At 47.5% G+C, this 17,971-nt stretch overlaps 1 protein-coding gene and 1 long non-coding RNA gene across 11 annotated transcripts in view; both read left to right on the forward strand.

Moving 5' to 3' along the window:
* The first annotated feature begins 4,483 nt into the window (after window positions 1-4,483).
* The window catches only part of LOC149125624 (uncharacterized), an 81,660-nt gene continuing 68,172 nt past the window's right edge, over window positions 4,484-17,971 (forward strand). For 5 of the 10 annotated variants that reach the window (XR_016210924.1, XR_016210927.1, XR_016210929.1 and 2 more), the window contains exons 1-2: window positions 4,484-4,700; window positions 9,035-9,167. This is a non-coding gene — a long non-coding RNA (uncharacterized LOC149125624). Of the gene's footprint in view, window positions 4,701-9,034; window positions 9,168-13,322; window positions 13,442-14,886; window positions 15,534-15,943; window positions 16,638-17,971 lie in introns of those variants that run through there. The other 5 variants (XR_016210923.1, XR_016210925.1, XR_016210926.1 and 2 more) reach the window with 5 other exon arrangements.
* The window catches only part of LOC103350262 (uncharacterized), a 5,788-nt gene continuing 4,971 nt past the window's right edge, over window positions 17,155-17,971 (forward strand). The window contains exons 1-2 of the mRNA XM_089336771.1: window positions 17,155-17,297; window positions 17,489-17,971. The exon at window positions 17,489-17,971 is cut by the window's right edge and continues 241 nt beyond it. Of these exons, the coding sequence (XP_089192897.1) occupies window positions 17,155-17,297; window positions 17,489-17,971 (626 nt within the window). The remainder of the gene's footprint in view (window positions 17,298-17,488) is intronic.

Consider the following 17,971-nt stretch of genomic DNA (forward strand, 5'->3'; position numbering starts at 1 on the left):
TCACTGTCTTTGTTAGTAGGAGGGCATGTGCCAGCCAGAATTGTCCCTAAGTTTATCACATTGTACCCAGAGCAAGATTGAGAGGAACACCACTTTTACTACTAATGGCCATTGGAGGATATGAAAACTGAAAGAGGAAGAAAATAGGCCAAAGGCACCAGACCTGACCGAATATGACGAGACGTGTTGCAGATAGGCGCTGAAGACTGAAGGTCCCCTCGTGTCCCTTCGTACACAGGCCATTCCCTCGCTCATTATAATATGACGTCATCTACTGCGATCTCAATGTGAGATATTTAACCAAACTAAGCATTTCGCCTCTGTGTCTCACCCACGGCCCTCTGTCTCGTGCAGTAGGCAGCTAAGGGAAGTGCAGGTACAGAGTGGTGAGTTTGGACAAGTATCTAAGCTGCCCCGTGCAATAAAAATGGAGACATGCCTGGCTTGCCTACTATGTCACAAGGTTGTCATGAGGTTCAAAACGCGATCAACTGAGTAAATTCTGTCCAAGTAAGGAACTGTGTATGTGTGTGTGTGTGTGTGTGTGTGTGTGTTGCTCTCTGGAAATTACCCACACAGCAAGTTTGGAAACAGCTAAAGGAAGTCCTGCTCCAGAACAATTCATTTGTAGTCAAGACTGAATATTGTCCTTTAGGAGCTGAATATGTAAGTAATCCCTAGAGGCCATCATGAGTGGAAGCCAGACTTTAGAGAACAGCTCAGAAGTCTTCCTGCTTGTTCTGCCTTCTTCCTTCGCAGGGAAGGGGATTCAGCCACAGGAAGAGCACAGGTATGCACCATCTGGATTCCTGCATGTGCGGGAGCTTCCAAAGCACTGTGGATCTGTGCAGTGTTCTGATCTCGTGCTGATTTGATAGCACACATCAAACTTAAGTGCTCAAAAATAAATATTTTGAATTTGTTTCAATATTATGATTTTTAATGTTCCACTTTTATTAGCATCTTTCAAGTTTTAAATTACAGCCCTCTCTACCTAACCCCCCTCCCCAATGCCTCCAGTCTTACTGCTGAATCTTTTGGAAGTCAACATTCACTTAGATTCCATCATCAAAGCTGGTAACCAAATGTATTACTGGAAGCCAACTAGATAAGAGTTTATATATATATGTATATATATATCACCAAAAAAGTCATTTTCTTTAAATGAGTAAAATAAAAAAAAACAGTTTTAACAAGAGCAAATTTGCTAGTAATTAGATGAACCAGCCTTATGTCTTCCAGCACTTGGAAGCATGAAATTCATCAGAACTCTCATAGCATTAATTAAAAAGAATTCATGTTTTGTTAATAAAATGCTTCATGTTTTAGCTCCTTTATTCCTCCACCAAATGTGATTATGTGGGGGCTGAAGGGAATTCAGGTTAATATGTTGACACACTTAACAATGCAGGGTCATGTTGCACAATACGCTTCACTGGTTTGGTTCAGTACACCCCCTGACAGGGCCTAATCATCCCCTGCCCTAAAGGCAGAGGCAAAGAGAGGATTTTAATTACTGCTCTGTATGCAAGTTTGCCAGCATTAAATTGAGACATAATTAGGCCTCTGAATTTTAATAATTGTCCTAGCTAATTGGGCAGACAAGTACGTTATGCAGCATGCCGTGATTAGATAATTAGTATTTCCAAATGACAAAATTGGGCTCTTGATTACAAATTCTACATGAAGGGAGAAAAAGGTAGCAAGCAGATCTTTACAAGTCTATTAAGGGAGAGTTTAGCGATGTTGGTAATTTAAAGTCCATTAGGAAGCAACATTTTATTCTCAGAGCTGGTGTCTGGGACAAGGGCCCCTGGCCCGCTCAGCTCCCACTTCAGGCCCTCCCCAGGGTGCTCTGCTTTCGCTGGGGTCTGTAGTGTCCATCCTCTACACCCGGCCTCCAGCTTAGCAGCCACATCTGATCCTCGGTAAAGTCTATTTGGCTACCCGGCAGGTGTTAATTCTGAAAGACAAAGCATAGGCTACAGGAAGGGTAGACCACGGCCCAAGCAATTACCCAGGTTGAGGGCATAAGTAACCATTCGGTTTTCTCTTGCGATCAGCTGTTCCTTCTTGTCCCAGAATTTACCTCTCTCCTTGTGTCATGAGCTCCATTAAAATCTTGGTGGAGAAATCTTTTTTTTTTTTTTTTTTGACAGGCAGAGTGGACAGTGAGAGAGAGAGAGACAGAGAGAAAGGTCTTCCTTTGCCGTTGGTTCACCCTCCAATGGCCGCCGCGGCCGGTGCACCGCGCTGATCCGATGGCAGGAGCCAGGAGCCAGGTGCTTTTCCTGGTCTCCCATGGGGTGCAGGGCCCAAGCACTTGGGCCATCCTCCACTGCACTCCCTGGCCACAGCAGAGAGCTGGCCTGGAAGAGGGGCAACCGGGACAGAATCCGGTGCCCTGACCAGGACTAGAACCTGGTGTGCCGGCGCCGCTAGGCGGAGGATTAGCCTAGTGAGCCGCGGCGCCGGCCGAGAAATCTTAAAGTCTGAAAATGTTGAGGTATTATTGGGGTGAAGATGTGGGCAATGGAGACTGACCCTGACTGGAGATATTCATTTACTAGGGTTGTGACCTTGGGTAAATTACTTAATCTCTCCAAGTCTCAGTTTTCTCATTGACAAAATGAAGGAACTTCCCCATTAATATTGTTGAGGGGATTAAATAAGATAATGCATAATTTACTTATTTATTAAAAGATGTATTTATTTATTTGAAAGGCAGAGTTACAGAGAGAGAGAGAGAGGTCTTCCATCCACTGGTTCACTCCCCAGATGGCCACAATGTCTGGAGCTGGGCTGATCCAAAGCCAGGAACCAGGAGCTTCTGGATGTCCCATGTGGGTGTAGGGGCCCAAGCACTTGGGCCAGCTTCTACTGCTTTCCCAGGCCGTAGCAGAGAGCTGGATCAGAAGTGGAGCAGCTGGGACTAGAACCAGTGCCCATATGGGATGCTGGCACTTCAGGTAGTGGCTTAACCTGCTATGCCACAGTGCAGGCCCTGATAATGCATAATTTAAAGCACAGTGCTGGACATGTAATAAGTACTCAAAATATTAGCTATTAATGCAAGTTCATAACATTGGAAGGTACAGGATAAAGGTGCTAGGTCTGGCTCTTTGCTAGTCTAACCAATTGAAGCAAGCATTCCTAGTCCTATTGCTTTCTGAGAGAGGATAACCCATTTATGCTGGCATGGTCCAGTTGCCCTACCAGATTTCCTTCCCGTTCTTCAAGAGTTGTCATTGCAGACAAGCCCTGCCATGCAGAAGTAGGGGCAGTTAACCTAAGGCAAATGTGTATAATCTGCATTTTACTCTCATACCTGTGACTCACTCTAGACAAATGCCACTGCATTTCCACAGAGGCATACTTCTAGCTGCTGAACTTTTCTCACAATCAGTAATCAACAGACTGGGCTCGAGAGCTATGTTTGGGTAAAATGAAAATTAATTGGGTGTAAACAAGAACCCTTCCAATAACTCAAGGATGACTCCCTGGTAAACTTCTGTTAGGGGAAGCCCCAAAGCGGTAGATGTGTATTCCTGACCACTGAGGGTTACTATAAGGAAAATAATAACGTCTTCACAGCTTGGTCCAGTTAAAGCCGTGTGCCAGACTAAGTGAGCATTTCCTTTGATTTTCTGAGAACTCTATACATGATGGAAGAGTTCTGGTGGAGACCCCAGTTCGAATGCCCAGTTCGCTCCTCGAGAACACCTTGCATCATCCTAATGTAATCTTACAGAGCACCACCTAAGTAGTAGGGAGAGGAGGGCAATCCCTGGAGACCCGAGGAGGCAGAGAGACGAGGTCAAGTGCGGAAAGCGAACGTTCTGTTAGAAGCTTATAGGCAAAGGGTAAGATACTGTTCTCCAAAGTGAGAGGGAAGGCAGTGCGAGCGGTTCTCACTCCTGGTCTGCTTTTACACAATAGGAAACCAGTCCTTGGGGGGTCTGTAGTTCACAGGGGCGCCGCACCAGGGGTCCCTCGCGGGCAAGGGTGCGTGTGCACAGCGCCAGCCCTCAGGGGCTCGCGGTTGCCAGCAGGAAAGGAGGCGGTAACTGTCAGGAGGATCCCCCCTCCCCGCCACACAATGCCGGAGCTGCTCTGCCTCTCTTTTTTGAAGAAGTGCGTTGATGACTGATCGCTCAACACCTTGTTGGTTCTGATTGCAGAAAACACACCTTATAAATATATGATAACCATCCTGTAATAGAGAGTGTGACAATTTACTTCACAGTGCGTTTCGGGCTGCTAATTGATCGTTTCAGTCCAGGGACGATTTGGAATAAATTATAGCTATCAAAAGGATATCACAGCTCATTTTGGTGGAATGGTTTCCACGTCGCCCCGCGTTCGTCTCCCGGAGTGAGCGGATGGCACCCGCCGGCCGAGGGGAGAGGGAACGCGCGGGCGGAGGAGCGGAGGGGGCGGGGCCGCGGGGCGGGGCCGAGGGCGGGGCCAGCCTGGAAGGAGCGAGGCGAGGCGGGGCCGGGGCCCTCGGGGCGGAATCGGCGTCGCGCGTGGCGGCTGCAGGTCCGCTACCGGGCGGTAGAGGCCTCCCTCCCGAGGAGGCGGCGCCAAGGTGCGGGTGCTGCCGGGTGGGGCTGCGCTCCCCAGCGAGGTCCCCGCGCGGTCGGGCCCGGCGCACCCTCTGTGGTCCCCCTGCAGGCGGCAGCGCCCGGTCGTTGGAGGTGAGAGTCTCTCTAGGGTGGAGGGGCCCTGCTTGGGGGCGGGGGTACTCGCCTCCCGCTCGGGGCTTCTCGTCTGCCGGGCTCGGCGGCGGGGCCAGGCTGTGACCGTGGCCGCTGCTCTCTGCGCCCCGGGAGCTGGGGGAGCTGAGACCGTGGAGGCCGCACGGGGCCCTCTGGGGGTTCTGTGTGCGGTTGGCACCGCGGCTCGGGTAGCTCTGGCTCTCCCGCGGCAGTAGGGGAGGGGACCTGAGGAGAGACGCGGCCTGGGAAGGAGCCGCGCCCACCGCGAGACCCCAGGAGAGGGCGTGCGGGGCGCGGGGCCGCGGAGCGCGGGGAGGGAGACGGCAGCGCAGCCCGGAGCGCCTCTCCAAGGCCAGGCCCTTAGCCGGGGCCAGCCCTGGCCCATCCCACAGACGGCCGCGCCCTGCGACCCCACGCCTCGGTCGCCCTTTCCAGCAAGCGGGAGAAGGGCGACCCACAGACAGGCCTGTCCACGACGGGAGTCCAGGTCGCCAACCCCTCGGTTCCTGCGCTCCCCTGGCGCCCGGGTCCAGGCTCGGGAGCCGTCGTGTCCGTGTGGGGCCGGCGTGTTTCCCTGCGCGCGAGGTCGACAGCCGTCACGGACCCGAGCTGTTAACCAGTGTCATGTCACTCTGCGAGCACGGGCAATACAGAACCCGTTCTCGACCCGCTCTGGGACCGGGAAGCCTCGCGTCTTCGATCCCACACTGGAAATAGTTGGTGTTGGGTTGCCATCTTTCACAATGCCGAACGAGGTAGCTGTGGGTTATCATCTTGTCGCTGTGTATCATTGTACTCGCTAAATCTCCGTGGGCAGGAGAAGAGTTTTTGTCTTATTCCTGTTTTATGTCAACTGAGGAACAGAGACTAGGTGACCCGGCAAACAGTTCCCAGGAAGTCAGTGAGAGACCTGTTTATGAAACCAACCATTTTCTAGAAGTAGAATAACTGGAAAAGTCAAATCCAGATCTAAGCAAACATTTTTTGAGTTGGAAACTGTCTTTACACGGACCAAATCCCATGGGGGTCCACAGTGTGGGAGTTGATTTTACAATGAACTCCAAATGGTTTTCTTTTCCTCCACCCACCCATTTAGTAAATATTTATTCATTACCTATTACAGGTCCTCCACTTCATCTTGCCATTGAACATGATCCCTATAGGCATTTAATAAATAATTAATGAAATGTAACTAAAGTGTGTTTGTTTCCTCCTGGCTCCAAGAACCTCACGGAATATTAGTAGGAAAGAGTTAAAGACTGCAGGTTTTCACTTTTAGAAATGGACAGTTGTGTTAACTACCCTTAAGTAGTAAGTCAATGGAAGAAAATTAATCAGGACTCACAAAGTTTTCTCCAGCTTATGCCTTATTTATTGTGCCATGATTTTGTGTTTTTTTTTTCTCCTTAAAACTTTTAAAATAAACTTCAAGGGATAACTATGATGGAAGAGATTTACTATATATTTTTGGTTATTTTAGAATGTGAACTTTTCCTTAAAAAGTCTTGCTTCTTATGTGATGTGATGGACTAACTGGTTGAGAGAGTGAAAGCACTGTATTTTCAGCTAAAACCAAAGCCACTGCCTTTTTCTTTTTTAACTCCAACCTGAAGTAAGATTTGCTTACAATTAAGTAAGCAAAAAATATTTCAAGTAGTTGTACATTTGCTTGGTTACAATTAATTGGTTTAACCAAAATAGAAAAACATACCCAACATGTTTGTCCCTATTATTTCTAGTGCTAATTTTTCTTGGGTGATGCTTCACATCATTCAGAAGTGCCTAGATCCTTGAGTGCCAAAACATTCTGTGTGAAATCTGCAAGGTGCACCTAAAGAATGTAAAGTTTTATGAAGCATGTAAGAGAAGCCAAGATGTTACAAATACATTTATCCCTACAATTGTATTTGGTTGGTTGCTTCTAGATTTTATGATAATTCACAACTGGGGTATGATTTAAGTAGCTGTTAAGTTCTAGAATAATGGAATCAGGTGGGGAAAAGTCAAGATATCAAGCCTAAAACTGGGGTTGTTCTATGTAGTTCCAAAGAATTGTGTTCCTCCTTCCTTGAAATAATAAAGAATCATGTTGAGCTAAGAATACAAACTTAACTTTTTTTTTTTAGTGAGCAAGGCATTCCTCCAATACTAGAAATCTCAGCCATCCTCAGACTGTAGATGAGGTCTAACCTGTGAACTAAAATGCTGGTTATTTTAGTGAGTGAGTGAATATAGACCCCACAATATATATGTAGTGGCACTTTGCACTGTTTTAAGTTAGTAATATGTTACTTACTATATAAAATATAGAAATGTAAAACTCCTAACCCAGTGCACTTAAATGCTTACTATGATATTCAAGACTAGAATATGTGAGACGTGTTAGAAAGACTTTACTAAAGCAAAAGAGAAAGAATGGGGAAGGAGAAGGGGAAGGTAGGTCTTGGGGCTTTTGAATTGTGTTTGAATTCATTTGGGGGAAGACTTTACAATTGCTTTCCAAAAACCAGCAGCAAACAATTTAACATTTCAAGCAATAATTAAAATTCAACTCCAGCTGAGATTTATGGTGAACCAAGAAAAGCTGAAAGAATGTAATTTGCTGACTAGGCATTTTTCTAAGAGTTCAGATCTAATGCCTATAGTGTTTTATAGAGGGCCATAGGATCATTAGCGATTAGTAGGAATCCAGACCATAATGATCAGGAGAGATCAAGGCCAGTAGACAGAGATGAAAGAGCTTTCCTGCTTAATCTAAAACTTACAAATGCTGAAGCCCTTACATGGGGAAGGTCAGCTAGTGGACAAAGAAATGGGGCAACAGCCTAAAGCAACAAGTACATCCCCCACCTTGTGCCCTGAGTTAGATGTGATATGGAGATTAAGTTTGAGCTGAGACAAAAGGAATGTCCTTATTCTGTCACTTGTCTGCTCTGGAACTTTTGGTCCTGTCTGCTTTTAGGGAATTTGGTTACTACCAGGGTTATATACCTAGCTAAGAGGTCAGTGAACAAAGTGGACAGGCTCGGCTCTAGATCTTTACTGGGGAAACACCTTGGACTGTTTGTCCAGTAGGTGGATAACACAACTCCTAAAATTTATGTTGGGAATACAAAGGAAGACCAGGTGCCCAACAAACCCTCCATAAGTAATGAAAATTGAAGAAAAACAAGTGACAGTGATTTTAGCTTTCCTTTTGAGATGGCCTATCATGCCTGCCCATCTTCTATGGATTTAAAAGTCACCCAAATATTTTTAAATATGGATTTAAATATTAAGTTTTGTATGTAGTGTTTATAGCTTCAGGAATCAGGTAGGCCTAGGTTGTTGTAATAGAAGTCTGGTGGCTATAGCTGGAAACACATCTCTTTCAGAAAGAAAGGTTCTAGCTGTAGAGTTATAAAATTCATATTTGGATCTAGACTATAGAACAGATGGGGCATTGCCCTGAGACTTGGGAAGTAGCATGTGGTTATGAGTCCTGGACTAGGAGTGAGGACTAGGTTTGCATATACCAGTTGTGTTGCCTGAGGGCCATCTGAGTTTTCCTCACAGGTGAAATACACGCAACGGTAGGACACACTAGGTGTACTTCGCAGGGGAGTTTGAGCCTCATCTGAGGTGAAAGGATTTGGTTTATTCAGCGCTATGAGTGTGCAGGATTTTGTGTACTGCAGTCTGGGTATGATAGATGAAGGTAAGGTCATAGCCTTGAGCTGTCCAGGTATTTGAAACAAGATATAAATGAAGATGGAAACCTACCCCTGGAAATTTGGGAGAATGGACGAGTTTTAGCATGGATGCTAGAGGCAAGAGAATAATACAGTATGGTCAGCATTCCTCCTCTCTCAGCTTGATTAGAGGGACTCTGGCACCACTGCAGGAGAATTTTTTTTTTTTTTTTTTTTACTCTCTGAAGACTTGTTGCCTGTAAAGGAACTTAATAGCTCCATTAATACAGTCAAGCCCAGATCTGCAGCCTTGGCGCTGGGAGGGACAGTCTCCTTGTTAAGAAAATTGGCTAGCTTTCTGGACCTTGATTCTTAGACCCACAAAGTTTCTTGTTTTCTTAAAGATTTCATTAATCACCGTTGCCACTATGTTCATGTCTTAGAGAATAAGAAACTGGCTTGAGTTCCGCATATGGGCTTCATTGGTTAGCTGTGCATATTTTGTGTTTGTGTGTCCAATTGTTAGTCTTCCCAGAGCAGCAGCTCATTTCTTCTAAACAGCAAGAACCCCACCCCCCAAAGCCATTTTTAAAAATTAACATTTGTATCTTTCATTTTCTCCTATCTGTGTGCATTTCAAAGGTGCAGAGGATGCAGGGGCGAGCAGCTTGCCTGTCTACCTCACAGAAACACCAGTCCAGATGCAGACAGCATCACTGGCTCCCCCAGCATGGGCATGGCTCCAAGACGGGAGGGCAAAGTGAAGTATCCTGAGGTGGGTAAATATTCATCCTTCCTTCTGCTGAGTTTCAGGGCCTCAGCCTGCCAAAGAGTAAGAGCAATGCCCCTTCCCGTCTCCAGTGTCACGCTGAGAGAGGTGTTTTCTGGAGGTCTGTTGTGTATGCGCCATATAGTGGCACTGTAAATTCACGTCGTGTAAGGCAGGGTGTGTTGAGCCAGTGCAATGCAAAGGCTAAGGAAAAGGAACAGACAGTATGGGTTTGAATAGCACATCTTCAAGTCACTGGCTGAGTGGCTTGGGCAAACTTCTTAATCTTTCTGAGCCTTAACTTCTTTACCTGCAAAATGGCAACAATAACAGTATCGTGTAAAGATTATTGTGCATGAGATGAGTGCTTAGCAAATGAGAGCTATATTCCTAGGCTCCAGAGAGTGAGGATGGGAGATGAAGAAATCTGAGGCAAATTCCCATCTTCAAGGAGCTTAGAGTCTAGTTGGAAGAGGCTGAATGGAAAGCTGATTGGCCGTACAACGCAGAAAATGGGAGTGCGAACTAGGTGCTGCAGATAATGAAGACGTCAGCAATCTGCCAGAGACTAAGATGGTGATGAAGGGTGGTCATTTCTCTCTGGATTTGTAGGCTAGATGGGCTTCAGATAGGTAAAGTGGAATCCCAGGTGGCAAGGGGAGGGAGAGATCAGGACACGCGATATAGCAGGGTGGGAGTATGCCAGAGTGGAAGTATACCAGCTTTTGAGCTGCAGAGATAAGCATACTTATCCTAGTTCTGCTGCGAGATCTTGGTTGGACAAGATAAATCTTGGTTGAAGATTTATTTATTTGAAAGGCAGTGCGGCAGAGAGAGAGACAGAGACAGAGATCTTTCATCCACTGGTTCACTCCCTAAATGCCTGCAACAGCCAGGACTGAGCCAGGCTGAAGCCAGGAGCCTGGAACTCCATCTGGGTCTCCCATGTGGGTGGCAGGGACCCAAGACCTTGGGCCATCATCTGTTGCCTGCCTAGACACATCAGCAGGAAGCTGGATGGGAAGCAAAGGAGCCAGGACTTGAGCTGGCTCTGATACGGGATGCTGGCCTCTCAAGCAGAGTGTAACCCACTGTACCACAACACCTGCCCCAGAACTTTAATTTCTTAAGCCTCAGTCCCTACACCTTAAAATGGGTATAAGCACATCTCATTACATTGAAGGGATTAAATGAAATAATGTTTGTATCGCCTAACATGGTGGCTGCCAACCTCAATCTAACAGAGGTAATCATGCTGTTCTCAGGGGATGATGAGAGCGCTGTCTGGCCTGGTGTAGGCAAGTAGTGGAAACAAACCAGGAAAGGCCGATCAGCACCTCCGCTGTAGAGGGGAGGAAGATGGAGGTCAGTTTAAGGAGCTGTTCTTGTTTGAAGCAATCCGAGCTATCCAGGCCTTGAGTAGAGTGGCAGTGTAGGAAAGTTCATCCCAAGGCAGCTGATGGCTGAGCTGGAGGCAGAATCCCACTGGCGTATGTGCAGGGTGATCAGAGTGTGGATTAGGATAGTGACAGGGTTACCAGACCTGGTCTCTACACTTGTAGGCCTCAGCTGTGTGAAGTAAGGGGGAGTTTTTGTTTTGTTTATAGGTCCTAATATTTAGTGTCAGTTGTCTAGAATAAAACTAGGATAGATCCACAGCTTTGGCAAATTGAGCTCACTTAGTATCTAGGGACTGTAAAAGGTGAGAAGTGACTTTGATGCTAAATAAGCCCTAGTACTGCTTCAACTTATAAAATAGCCTTGTTTACAAAGCCCCCTTCCCCTTTTCTGTTGTTGGCGCAGACTCAGTGTGTGTCTTCCGCTGGTTTTCAGGAAGATCATTTATAGGGGCACAAAGCGTGAGGTTAGGATTGTAAAATCAAGAGGGATAGTGGTGATTGGGGAGGAAGTAGCCAGCAGAATGGTGATTTGGGAGGTTTCCAGACAATATGATTCGGATGAGAAAATTCTGTTCCCTCCCCTGGCTTTAGAAGCCATTTAATTAAAACAAACCTAGGAAATGGTTTGGGGTCCTAGGGAATTCATTTATATTGTCTCACATTGTCTCTTCACCTCTTTTTCTGTCTGCAGTAGTTTTGTAGAGGGAGAGTACCTGGTGGGTAATTGTATTACTAAAGAACATCACGCAGATTATTTGACCACCAGTTTAACAACATTAGGAAATCCTAACTACGGTAGGCTGTAAACATTAACTGGGAGAGGATAACTGCTCTACCACTGAGTTCTTGAACTCTGCTCTGCTCTCATTTGGCTGCAAGGGCCATGTCGTGCTAATAGCTTGCTTCCCTCCGAGGGAGGACACACATGGAAGGGGATTGTGCACAGAGGTAGACAAGCAGACCAGAGATAAGTAACAAAGGAAAAGGTAGGCTCTCTGAGGTTAGAGGCAAAGCAAACTGGCTTAGTCCTATTACCTCTGAGCGGGTCAAGGAGTGTATTTCACTGCTCACCTCCCGCATTTATTTGAACTGGGTGCTGGAGTGGGGGAGGAAAGAAAGCATAGTGCTCTAGGCTGATTAAGATGCAAACATGGAGATTCTGTCTGGCTCCTGACAGTCCCCAGTTCACTGCAGCCTGGCAGCAGAAGTCTGCATCCAGGGAAGGGAGGTGAGAAAGCAGAAAGACACCCCTCCCCTTGTACTGAAAGGTTTTATGAAACAGAGGGGTTCTGCATTTCTGGCATCCAGGCCACCATCCCAGATCACTCAAAATAGTCCCTGGCTGAAACTCTGGCCAGGGGGCTCAGACCTGGGGTGGGTGGCATTGGGGAAAGGATCTTTAGGGAGCTGCTGGCATGAATTCTGCTGAAACGGCATCTTCAGAGACCAGGTGCCCACTCCCCCAGGGGTGGTGGTGGTGGGGCCTCCACGCAGATTTTATTTTAGCCCCACCCCTCCTCCCAGCTCTGCCTTCTGCTCTTGTCGTGGGACTCTCTTTCTCTCTCCCACTTTTTTCAATTAAATGAACTAATTACCAGGCGTTTAACTTTTTGCCAGACTCTTTCATTATGCCCAGAGTTGTTGCTGAGCGGCAAAGGGAAGTAATAACATTCGCAGTGAGGGGCAAATCCTGTTAATGAACAAATTAAAGTTCAAACAGTGATTCAAGTTCACAACCTCTCTGTGGCTCTTCTCTTTAATAAGAGTTATACATGTTACTTTCCTTGCTCTTTTCTCCCTTTTATTACTTTTCAAGCTTTTCATCAACACTGCCGGAGCATAGTTGAGGCTCCCAGCCCTTCAGGCCTGACAAGGACTACAGCAGTTATAATCCCATCTTAATTTGGCAACTTTTGTAAAACACATAAAGGGCCCAGGGTCACCTTTGGTCGCCAGGGCCCCGCATGACCCTGTCGCTTCCACCTCCTGCCAGGGCGGCATGGGCCTCTCTGGTCCGTATTCAAACCCATCTGGCAGTCAGATCTGATGACTTAACTTCCTGCCCGGGGCACTGCCATGCAGGATGGGGCTGCCAGTTTTCAAGTCTGTCAGTTCTCTCTCCGGAGGTCCTTTCTACCGGCTGCTCACAGCCGGTGTGGGGGGCAGCGGAGAAGGAAGGAGTGCCAGGGGAGGGAGGCACCTGTGAACTAAAATTTGGGAACTTTTATGGGGAAACAGGTTGGAGGTAGAAGGTTCCCTGACCCCTTCCCCACCCCAATGTTGCTCTACTCCCTGTGGGTACCTCAGGCTTCAGGCGTAGGAGGCCCACGCTTCCATAGCCCTAGTGGGAAGTCTCAGAGGGCCTATCTGCTTCTCTTTTCCTTCAAAACTTTGTTTTTGGACTGTGGATTGCGTGGGGGTCTTTTCCACCTCCGTGCCTGGCTTCTCACCACCGTCCCCTGAGCGTGGCTAGATATAATCACCATGACAACTGCAATCTATGAGCATACACATAATAGAGATGAAATAGACAAAAGATTAGCATGCCATGAAAAGTACAATAAGTTTCTTATTTAGCATTTAGATAACTGTCTTTCCTTCGGAGCAAGCTTCAAAGTTGAAGCCAGTTTAGACCAAGAGGATTAATTCTTTCTCCCGCATGCTTCATTGAATCTCTCATTACCAAACTTTGTCTGTATTGATGTAAGATTTGATTGAAGATTAGAGCATTTAGCAAATCTTGCTTTTCTGCATGTATCAGGTCCTTTCAAGCACGGATCGCGGTGCCCAGTGGTCAATACCCTTACTTTTATCCAGTGTCTGCTTCATTTAAACTTAATCAACTCCATCAATGAACTGGAACAGGGAATCGTCCCTGCGGTAAGAATGTTGTGCTTTTGTGGGATAATTCTTTGCTCTTTCTCGATCCGTTGGCGTTAAACCTAAAATTGCACTATGATGAACTTTTTTCTTTTTTAATCAATATGATAATGACAATTGGGCCTGAACGCTCTGGTAGGACTTAGCGTAGGGCAGGATCTGGCCCCCATTACCAAAACAACTTCTTGTCCTGCCATAGTCCAGCTCCTTTTGTGTGGCTTTAATACCTTTTCTTCCTTGACATTGAATATTGCTCAAGCTAGAAAATGATGCATCTTTGGAGGGGAGGCTCGTATGTCACAGCCAGAGAGTGAAGCAGACCGATTGGTTGTGTGAATTATCTGACTTGCTGCAGTGAATTATTTGCACTGTTTCCCTACCTAGTCAACAAGTTCCTGAGGTATAGTAGAGATCAATCAAAACTGACAGCCCGCGTGTGAAGGCTTTACTGTGTAAATCTGGCGCACTCATCCTGGCCATGCCGGCCCTGGCATCTGTATATCATTTTTATACTGCTACCAGTAGAGCAATTTCAAAAGTATTTGCAAGGAAAATGCGTGTCCCCATCTGTTCCTGGAAGCATAAATGTGCCACCTTCAGAGGGTTTTCACTGGTAATCATATCTTTAATGATCAACAGACTAGTGATATATACCTTTCCATAAAATGGGGTTTTCTTCATTTTATGTGATTGGCCAGAATAAATAGCTTTTCCATATGTTAGGGAGATAAAATACAAGATTAGCAGAGGTCGTTTGTTGGATAGTAAACAAAAGAAACAATTCACTCCAAATAATCTCTGAAAACAAGCCATGACAAAATTAAGTTACAGTAACAGAGCATGTGAGGCCCCACATCCGGAAACAGACCTTGTTCCTCCTTGAAAAGCAGCCGTTTAAGCGCTCCAACTCAGAGTCTTCTGGGGACTGTGGTGGCTTATTGGTGGGAGCCGCGGGAGGGGGGAGCAGGGCCGGGAGGGACAGGCTGGCCTCGTCCTTGTTTGCTTGGCGGTAAGGCTGTTTCCTTATTTCACCTGCTCTTCGGCGGCTTCCACGCCAGCGTCCCGGGGAAATTGGTGGGCGGTGTGTTGAGCAAGCGGAAAACGCCATCCTGTGAACCCCTCTGAGGCCCTTCCAGAAGACATGGTTTACTGACGTTACTGTAGAAGTGAAGGTCGGCTTCCTGGGCTGGAGGTCTCCCTTCTCACACAGAGAGGAGACACTGGAGGACTGGGGGAGGAGGGGGGGCTGGCGGAGCCCCCAGCTGTGCGTAGGAGAAATTCTGAAGCCTAGTGAAAAGGGTTTTGTGACTCAACAGAGGCCCCCCCTCCCCCTGCCCCCAGCCCGGCACTGCCCTTAGTGATGTAATCCCACCTGAACAGTTCACAGCCTTTGACTTGAGGTCGCTCAGGCCCTGACCTTTCCTCATCTTGCCGCACACCCATAGGTGTACTCTCCACACGCAGCGCCAAGAGCCCCACGCCCAGCCCCCTCAGGTGTGGCCACTTTCAGTTCTGTTAAGCCGGCCTGGCAAGAAGTGGAAGCTTTTCCTTCGGGATCCCCGGCCCACAGGTTCTGACGCAGCCAGTGCCTGCACAGAAGTCTCCAGTTCCTTTTTGTTTCCAGAGTTAGGAGAGAACCTCTTGTTCCAGGAAACAGGGCATCGCCGTCTGCACAATGCCGTCAGCCTTCACGTTGCCTGTGCTCCATGCACCTGATCCCTGCGAGTCAGGAACTGAGAATAAAGGGACTGTGTTCCTGTAAGCGTCGAGAGGAGAGCCAGAGCCAGTTAGGAGCTGATGGTTACTCTGCTTCTGGATTCTTCCCCCTTATAGATTGTCGTTAGCGTTTCCCCTTGGGATAATGGGGGACTTCTTTGCTCATCGAGAACACCTGCTGCTCTCCCAGGCATTGGGAGTGTGGCAGGAATGTGTGGGTGTTTGTGTCAAAGTGGGAAGCCAGGTCTGCAGGCCTGTCCCAAGCAGAGTCTCCTTTAGAATACAAGTTAGGGCTAACTTGTATTAACTTCCTGGCCCCAGTGAGGCTTGGAAACACCTGAGGGACAGTCAAAAAAAAAAAAAAAAAAAAAAAAAAGTCACCCAAGGCCCACAGCCAGAAAAAGATGGATAAGCCTCTGTGGAGTTGTATTTTTTTAAATTTTCCCTTAGTTTAAGAAACATGATCTTATAGATTTGAGTTGCGCATTGACAGCCATAGATGTGTAAGTCTGGATTTATTGGGCGATCACTTTGCCTGACCTCAAACCAGGTTTAGCGTAGTATTACAATTAAGACTAATAGAAAGGGAAGACACCCGTCTTGTTTCCATGTCATGTGGTGAGTCAGCACAGGTTTTCAGTGAATTTGCTTACTTTGAGGAAATTCTGGCATATATTTTATATGACACATGAGTTGTGTTCAACTTAAAAAAGTTTTTGATTTCTGTGTATTTAAATTTGATATCCATTTTGTACTGAATTTCTGTTACTTGTTTCCATATGAAAGCGAATTAAAAAACCAGCTCATTGACTTTTGTGTGGAAGAGGTGGATCCGTGGAATTTCCTCACTCCTGAGCCCAGGAAGACAGGCTGTCACTCTACAGTTGGGACTGTCTCACGCTCCACTGTCCCTGTATGTCCTGCCTGGCTTGGGGTCTAACTCACAACCCTCTGCTAGCACCTGCAGAGCTTGCCTTTGTGGCTCTTGTTGGCTGAGGCTCTGAACCCAACAGTAGATCAACCAGCATCCAGGAAGCAACCCAGGCCACCCAGGTTTTCCAAAACCTAGGTTCCAGTCATCTGCAGTAGAGTCTTGGCTGCTTCAGAATCAGACTCTGTACACTTGCACATCCATCGCAGAGAAGGAAGTTTTGGCAACAGAGGGCAAAGATTGAACATTTGAAAACCATCACATCCAGGGTGAACATTACCTACTCCGATGATGCATGCTGTCTCTTCTCCACAGGCTCATTGCCACCAAGCAGTCTCAATCAGGGCATGCCTACTTCTTTGAAGATGAACCTAATTTAACGTAAGCTTCTAAAAACCTGTAAGAATATAATTTATATTACATATATATTATATAATATAATAACCAGTCTGAAAACTCACTTCAGAAAAAAATCTTTAACTGAAATTCAAATTCAGATACTTGCAAATATGCACAGCTTAATAAAGTATTCATTTGCAATACTGCCTTGTGATTGTAATGTGCCTAAGTATGCAGTCATAGTGGTTTTCAGGTGCCTTCTAACAGGGATGAGAATTTTTTCCAACATTGCAGTATGGTGTGTTGGAGAGAAGTTCACTTTTTTAAAAAATGAGTTTAAATAAATGGATCTTTTGATAAAGGAAAATAAACCCAAGTAATGTTAAGGTAAAATGAACTTTTAAAAATTGATATCATTAACAACCCTTAAGTTACCAATAACATGACACCTGTCTCTTAAAAATACCAGAGTGTTTAAAGTGAAAAATTGGTGTTATTGAAGTTTATTTTTTGTAAACAAAAATGTAAACAGCGTAGTGGTAATAGTTTTGGTCACTCCAGGCTTTTATTGAGGATTTCCATATTGTTTCCAGGAGGAAATGGCAGCAAAGCAACTTGCATAGCTAAAAGGGTGTCCAAACGACGTCACTTCCGTGAGGAATTTCTACAGTCACCCTCGCCTGTGAACACTGTGCAGGGACGTGTTTAGGTCAGAACAATATATTCGATGAAACGGTTTTCCTTATGGGGAGAGGGGGAGGGAAAGGACGCCGCCGTTCTGCTGTGCAGCCAGCGGAGTAGCGGGATTTCTAGCCCGCACCTTGCCAGCCCATCCCTGGCCATCTCGGAGCCAGTCGCCTCGGGAAGCGGGTTGCTGATCAGACCCTGGTGTCCCCCATTTCCAAAGGCTTAGGGTACTTCCTTCTGGGTTCCCTCCCCCACCACAACACCAACACCAAGAGGGTTCGACAGCGGCTTCGGGAAGCAGTGAGGGGCCGATCCCAGCCTCGGCCCTACCGCGCCGCCGTGCGAAGCCGGGGCCTCTCGGGCACGTGACCCAGGACGGCGCGGAGAGCAGGGAGTGACGCTAGACCTCGGCGCGGGGAAGCGAGGCTCGTCCGCCCGTCGGCCCGACGCTGGCCCGCAGCCGGACGGCCGAGCACGGGAGATGGCGGGGCGCGGGTGGCTTGCCCGGCTGCGCTCGGGGGGCCGGCTGGAGCGCAGGCGGGCCGCGAGTTTTTGTCCCGCGCCGTGGTTAGCCCTGAGGCAGAGTCACGGGAAAGGGGTGAAGTGGGGACTACGCCCTTCCTGCCCTCTCCTCCTCTCGCCCTTTTATGCCCCACGACACCGCCCGGGGCGCGCGGGCGCAGGTTCCGAGAGCCTCGGGCTTCGCCTCTCAGGGCCACGGGCCGCGCGCGGACAAGGATCCTCGGCCTCGAGCAGCGGCCCCTCCCGCAGACGCGTCCCCGCGCCGGCGCTGCTGACGGAGGCCCCCGGGGCTGGAGCCGCGTGTCCGCCCCCGCGTCGGCGGAGTCCGGGCTGCG

Source organism: Oryctolagus cuniculus, chromosome 7 (assembly GCF_051225735.1).
Source record: "Oryctolagus cuniculus isolate XC-2025 breed Fujian yellow rabbit chromosome 7, ASM5122573v1, whole genome shotgun sequence".
Lineage (NCBI taxonomy): Eukaryota > Metazoa > Chordata > Mammalia > Lagomorpha > Leporidae > Oryctolagus > Oryctolagus cuniculus.